The sequence below is a fragment of the Falco peregrinus genome, chromosome 2 (genome assembly GCF_023634155.1).
Source record: "Falco peregrinus isolate bFalPer1 chromosome 2, bFalPer1.pri, whole genome shotgun sequence".
In the NCBI taxonomy this organism is placed as follows: domain Eukaryota; kingdom Metazoa; phylum Chordata; class Aves; order Falconiformes; family Falconidae; genus Falco; species Falco peregrinus.
Genome location: NC_073722.1, coordinates 39,457,449 through 39,463,481, shown reverse-complemented (window position 1 = coordinate 39,463,481; position 6,033 = coordinate 39,457,449). Strand labels below are relative to the sequence as shown.

Below are 6,033 nucleotides of genomic sequence, written 5' to 3'. Positions count from 1 at the left end.
AAGGGGATGGCATGGGATCTCTGCCATGGGGCTGTATCCCCTCGGGGTGGGTGTCACGGCCATGGGGCTGTGTCTCCTCATGGTGGGTGACACTGCCATGGGGCTGTTTGTCTTCAAGGGGATGGCATGGTGTCTTTGCCACGGGGCTGTGTCCCCTCATGGCGGGTGTCACGGCCAAGGGGCCCGTGTTCCCTCACGGCGATGCCGCCACAGGGCCGCGCCCCTCAGGGAACTACCGAACGCGCGGGGCCGCGCCCCGCCAGGGAAGCTCCGCACCCGCCGCCCCGGCGGGCCCCGGCCTCGCCCCCCCCCAGCGCCATGGGGCCGCCCCCTGCCGCCGGGCCCTCCCCGCCTCTCGGCTGCCGGGCGTGCGGCGGCGCAGGCCGCGGCGGGGCCTCCCGCCCGCCCGCACTACATTTCCCGGCGTGCCGGGCGCGGCGGGGCCGGGCTGGGCCGGGCCGAGCCGCGCGGAGCGGAGCGGGCGGCCCCGGTTGCTGGTGCTGCCCGGGGCGGGGAGGGCAGGGCAGGGCAGGGCAGGTGGGTCGGCCGGCCGGCCGGCGGAGTCCCATGGAGCGGGGGAAGATGGCGGAGCTGGAGAGCTTGGAGACGGCGGCGGAGCATGAGCGGATCCTGCGGGAGATCGAGAGCACCGACACGGCCTGCATCGGCCCCACGCTCAGGTGCGGCGGGACTCGGGGCGGCCAGCCAGGGCGGGGGGCTCGGGCAGGCTTCGCCTTGCCCCCCTCTCCCAGGGACTTGGAAGCAGTGAGGAGATTTTGTGTTCTTATTTTATCAATAGTGGTCTCTGAGAAGTGCCCGCAGCCCCCTCGCTTCCCCCGCCTGGCTCCCCGGGGGGCGGGAGCGCCGTGAGTGGCGACCCTCCGTCGGCGGCCGCCCCCCTTCCCGGGCCGGGGCCGCGGGGTGGCCTCTCCCGGCCGGCTGTGGTGGCAGCGCTGTGGCCGGCTGACCCCCCCCCCGGGCCGGCCCGGCTGCCCCCCCTCGGCCCGGCTGCCCCTCCTCGGGGCCTGCGCCCCGGCCGGTCCCCGGCAGCTCTCGGGGTGACTGGCGTTGCCCTCCCCGACGGGGTGTGGGTCAGGGAAGGAAGGAGGGGGTTTTCCTCCCCTTCGCCCAGAATCTGTCAGAGTTATTCATATAAACCGCTGCCTGCCCTTTTTGTTGATTTCTGGTCATTTCACAAAAACCATGGCTAATTGTGAAGCAATGGATATGGGTACAATTACCATCCTGATGACGATATGAGTTAATGCCTCTGTTTGCTTAATGGATCCTTTGTTCTCCTATTAAGCATCTTTTCCCAGTGGTTCTTGCAGTATCCTTCAGCTGGGAGAAGCTGTGGCTTCATCTGCCGAGCTCTCCTCCTGCCCGAGGAGCACTGATGGATATAGCTGTGTGCCCAGGAGTGCTGCCCGTTTGCTTTTCCTGAGCTTGGGGCTGGCATTTTAGCCTTTTAGGTATTTGTGATGCTGATTAGGATTTTGCAGCAGTGGCTTCAGCTGCGTTGTTAATCTGAAAGATGCGGTAGCTGACTGTTTAACTGAAGCCTGTGTCTCATGAGAAACCACCTGATGTTTTTTTAAAAATACTGTATTTTACATGAATTATGGACATCTAAGACCTTTCCTTGCTATCCAGACCATGTGCTATTAGTATAGCTGTATTTTGTATATTGTAGAAGCCATATAATGGATTTGGCAAACTGAGACACCTCGTCCCTCCTTCCCCCTCTTTAAACAGAAGTTCTCCAAGAAACTTCATATCTAAACCAAAACACATTACTTGCAATGCTGAGCACAAGCGTGTGTGTTGTTCTCTGGAAGGCTGATGATACAGATGGGTAGAGGATATTTATAGCTTATCATAACCAAACTGATCAGGCTGAGAGGTGGGGAAAGGTAGAGGTGTGTTACCAGAAATACTTGGCTTCAAACTCTAAATAGTGGTATTATTGCAGACTTAAATTTGGTGCTAAGCTTTGCTGCTTTTTGTGGCAAGAAGAGTGTGGTGCCCTTTTGCAGGGCAGCACAGTCAATTTCACCTTCCCCTTTCAGCTAGTCTGCGTCGCTGCTGAGCTGGAAATCACAGTGCCAGGTGGGAGTGTTTGGTATAAACAGGGCTGGAACCTCCGGTCCCACCCCCTCTACAATAGCCCTTCATATCTTTTCAGTATTTAAGTTTTACAAAGTCATGGTTTTAAATGACTTGTGTGGCTGTCTTTAAAAATAAATGCTTTTAAGCTGTTTGACTTGCAGTGATGCTGCGGTGTGGGCACAAAATTAAAATGGAAAAGCTTTTCACTTGTGGAGCAATAGAGCACTGGATTTATCTTGCTATAGGGTTGCCCGTTTGTTTAGTTTTTGTGACTTTTTGCAGTTTTCTTTCAGAAGTTCTCCTGTGAATGAAGCCTTTACAGGTAAACTGAATGGTAGGAGATGCTGAGAATTAGATTATTAACAAAACTGAAAAAACTGGTTCAAATGCCTGGGAACTGCTGGAATGAAGAGTGTGGGTGTTTTCCTTCCATTTTGTAGCACTAAGTGCAGTTGATCTTGTTTCTCAGTATTAAGGGTAGATGAGGAGTTGGGCTTAATGTCTATCTTTGCATACCCAGAGAAGAAACTCTAATGTCTGGGGGAAGAAAGGTTTGTGCTTTGCTAGCATTAACTGTTGGAGTGCAGCAGTACTTCATCAGGGGTGGTATTAATGATGTAAGTGTAAGTAATACCTGCTCCAAGGATTTTTAAGAGTTGAAACTAGACCAGCCCAGGGTAAACATGATGTGCTGGAGAGTCCGGAAAAGAGGATGATGGAAACTTAAAAAAAAAAAAAAAAAAAAAAAAAAGGTGACTCACTTCTTGTAGGCATCATGGAAGAAGTGTGTCTTCAGGAGCCAGCCTGGCTTCCCTTCTAGGAACAGCAGTCCCAAAGCACAGTTCAGAAAAAGGCTGGACGGCTGGGCTTCAGCTGCCAGTGGGGCCTGTTTGCAGAATTACGCTTTTATCAGTTTCTGACTCGGCAGAGTGAAATATTCTGTCTGCAGCTGGTGTGTGTTGTCCTGGCATAGTGCTCAAGGCTGAGTTGCTATTATCAGAGGGTGACGGAGGGGGGGGAAGTTAAGATGTTAAATTTAAGGTCCAAAAAATTCATCTGTCTGGGTGGGTTTGTGTCCCACCCATCAGGGAGAGCATTTTCTGTTAGAAAAATAGCAAGTGTAGTAATTCTTGCCCTGGGGCAGGGGATGAAAAGATGCCTTCTTGAAGTCCCTTCCAGCCCTATTTTTTCTGCTCTGTTCTTGCTGTGATTCTGGGATTCAGTGGCATGAGCCGGGACTCCATTGTGCTGGGCACTGTGCAGATGTGGGATGAAGCCTGCCCCTCCTCAAGGAGAGGAATTTAATTTGAAATACAAAATGGGAGATGCCATCAAGGTGTCTCTCTTTTCCCTTCCCACCGCCCAATACCCGACAGTGAAAGTCATTGTGTTTGAAGGAGGACACTGAACAAGTTCAGTGAGTCTTTGTGGGGATCCCCTTGAGTCTGCAATGCTCCTGGAATCAAAATAATCCTCTTCAGGATGTCTTTCCTGCTATTCAGCCTCTACTAATTATATCCATTGCTTCTAATTCCACTTCCTTCTGCTGTTCTAATTCCTATTTTTCCCCCCTCCTTGCGTTACACTTCTTGGTTTTGCAGAGTATTTTTGGATCTCCTCTCTGTATCTAGGTTTCTAAGAATCACTTAATTCTGCGGGATCAGGTAACCTTCTAGGGGAAAAGAAACTTTCTTGCTTAAAACCACCTCTTGGCTAAGCTGTGACGCCTGAATGCTCTGATTTTTATTATGCTCAATTGACTGATCAAGTTTGTTGCTCTTTGGTGATTTTTCTGTAATTTCAGCAGGTTGGTTGGTTAGGTTGTGTTGTGGGTGATTTTTTTGTTAGTTTTTTTTGTGTGTGTGTGTGATGGGAAGCTAACCCTGGTCTGTAATGTTCTAGCTGTGCTCACTGGAAGTGAGGATGGATGTCTCTGTGGTTTCTAATCAGTTACTCTTTGAGAAGAGGCTAGTCCCTCACTCTGCAACCTCATACAGCATTTGCTGAGCGATTACTTTATTTGTATGGCTGATGCTGTCTTACTTTCTTCTGTGATTCACTTATTTCCTCCCCTTATCTTCTCCCTAGTTCTTTGTATAAAATGTCCTGTGCTTTGTGCTGTACTCCTAGATTATAAATGATCGACTCAAGCTGGTACAGAATAAAGGCAGGAAAAACAGGGAGATTGTCTTGTATGGCACCCCACAAATGTGGGCTGTATACCTTCAGTCACTTTTCCCTGTGCTCAGCCTGTCATCTAAGGAGGAGTTTGTGTGACTATCTGAATTGCTAATAATTTTAGAAAAAGTTCTTGATTTCAGCCTGCAGGTGTTTTACTGTCCTTTCCTGTGCTCCTCTGCAGTGTCCTTTAACACCTGGTGTCTCCTCACTGTTTAAATACTGGCTTGTGTTTTCAAGTCACTACTTAATCTTTTTTTTGATTATACAGCATGAGCTCTGCAAGTCTCTTGAAAAGCCTTTTCCTGCTCTCGAGCTGCATTTGCAGCTTTTTGAAATTGGTGAAGGATTTTTAAACAGCATTTGATAAATTAAAAAAGCCCTATCTGGCCACATAGGTGTAGTTACAGTATTCTTGCTGTCTCCTCTTTGATTTAGATGCAGATAAAATTACATCGGTACTGTAGTAGTCTCCTGCTTGTGCACTGAGAGCTTCTCCAGTCTCTCTTCTCCTCAGCATTGTAACAAGAATTGTTACTTAATGCAGAGTTATTTTCTTGGGGGCACAGTTGTTTGTAGCTATGGATCACGCTCCTCGTTGCTACATCTGTACCTTGGCGCTTGGTTCTCCTGTAGTGCAAATTGCTGGGAAGGATCAAGATTTCCAAGCGATTGTTCTCCACGGCTGTCTGATTTCATGGTTTGTTATTCTTCCAGCTTTTGTGTCATCTGCAAATTGTATTATCGGTCTTTTTTTCTCCCCCCCCCCCCCCCCCCTTTTTTTTTTTTTAGATATATATTTGCTTTCTAGATTGTTCTTTCGTGGTTGAGATTTTATCAGTTATGTTGGGATTAGTACTTGCCTGTGCCCCTTTAGAAAACTGAGACATTTTGTATTGCAGACAGCAATTAATCATCCAGTCTGTGCTTTTATATAGAACTATATTTTTAATAGCAGTTTCATATCTGTCTGCTAATTATGTGTTTGGAGAGATTACAATGTTGTTTTACCCAAAAATGAAATTAAGCATACTTGATAGGGTAGTGTTTCTACTAAGCAGCTCTTGACTGAGGTTAAAGCAGGACTGTAATTCAGCTCTGTTCCTTGAATCCTTTATCAACTCTTCCATGACTGTGTCTGGGATTAGTGTTGCTCTGGCTGACCTGGAACTACCTGGCTGATCCGTTTACAGTGCTGGCAGCGCGCTGTGTTCATCCCCTGCCTGTAACCTCCCCCATACTCAGGTTCATCTTAAGCAGTGGAGCCAGAGGTCCTCAGCTGCCTTTTTCTTTAAGGATTCTGGGTCTTCTGGCTTGAATTCTTGACAAATAATGTTCTCATCTGGGACTAACGGATCTAACTGACCTCATCTCCCATAGGAGCATCACCTTAGGTCCTTCTTGGTATCCTCAGGCTCTGGCTGGCTCTCTGGGAGGAGCATTGAGATACCTGAGCTGAACGTGTGGGAGCCAGAGGTGCTGTTGCTGCAGCCCATCTTGCTGACATGGTTCGGTGCTACCTTGGGTCCAGGCTGGAGCAATGTCACAGTGCACATAGCAGCAGTTTGTCTGAGATCCTGACTCCTGAGCTGGTGCTGATGTCCTGGAAGGGGGGATGTTCTCTGGTTTATTCTATAGCTTCAAATGGAGCTGAGCTGGAACTATTACAGCCCTGTTCCTGTGTCATTCAGGTTTCTGGTGCTGGACTGGGAAAGCTGAGGCTTTGCTCTTAGACAGAAACTTATG

The 6,033-nt window shown here is 49.2% G+C and overlaps 1 protein-coding gene across 3 annotated transcripts in view; it reads left to right on the top strand.

Annotated features, from left to right (window-relative positions):
- The first annotated feature begins 364 nt into the window (after window positions 1-364).
- Window positions 365-6,033, top strand: part of EXOC6B (exocyst complex component 6B) — a 311,652-nt gene continuing 305,983 nt past the window's right edge. For all 3 annotated transcript variants that reach the window (XM_055795537.1, XM_055795536.1, XM_055795538.1), the window contains exon 1: window positions 365-680. In XM_055795537.1, the coding sequence (XP_055651512.1) occupies window positions 568-680 (113 nt within the window). In that variant the 5' untranslated portion in view covers window positions 365-567. The remainder of the gene's footprint in view (window positions 681-6,033) is intronic.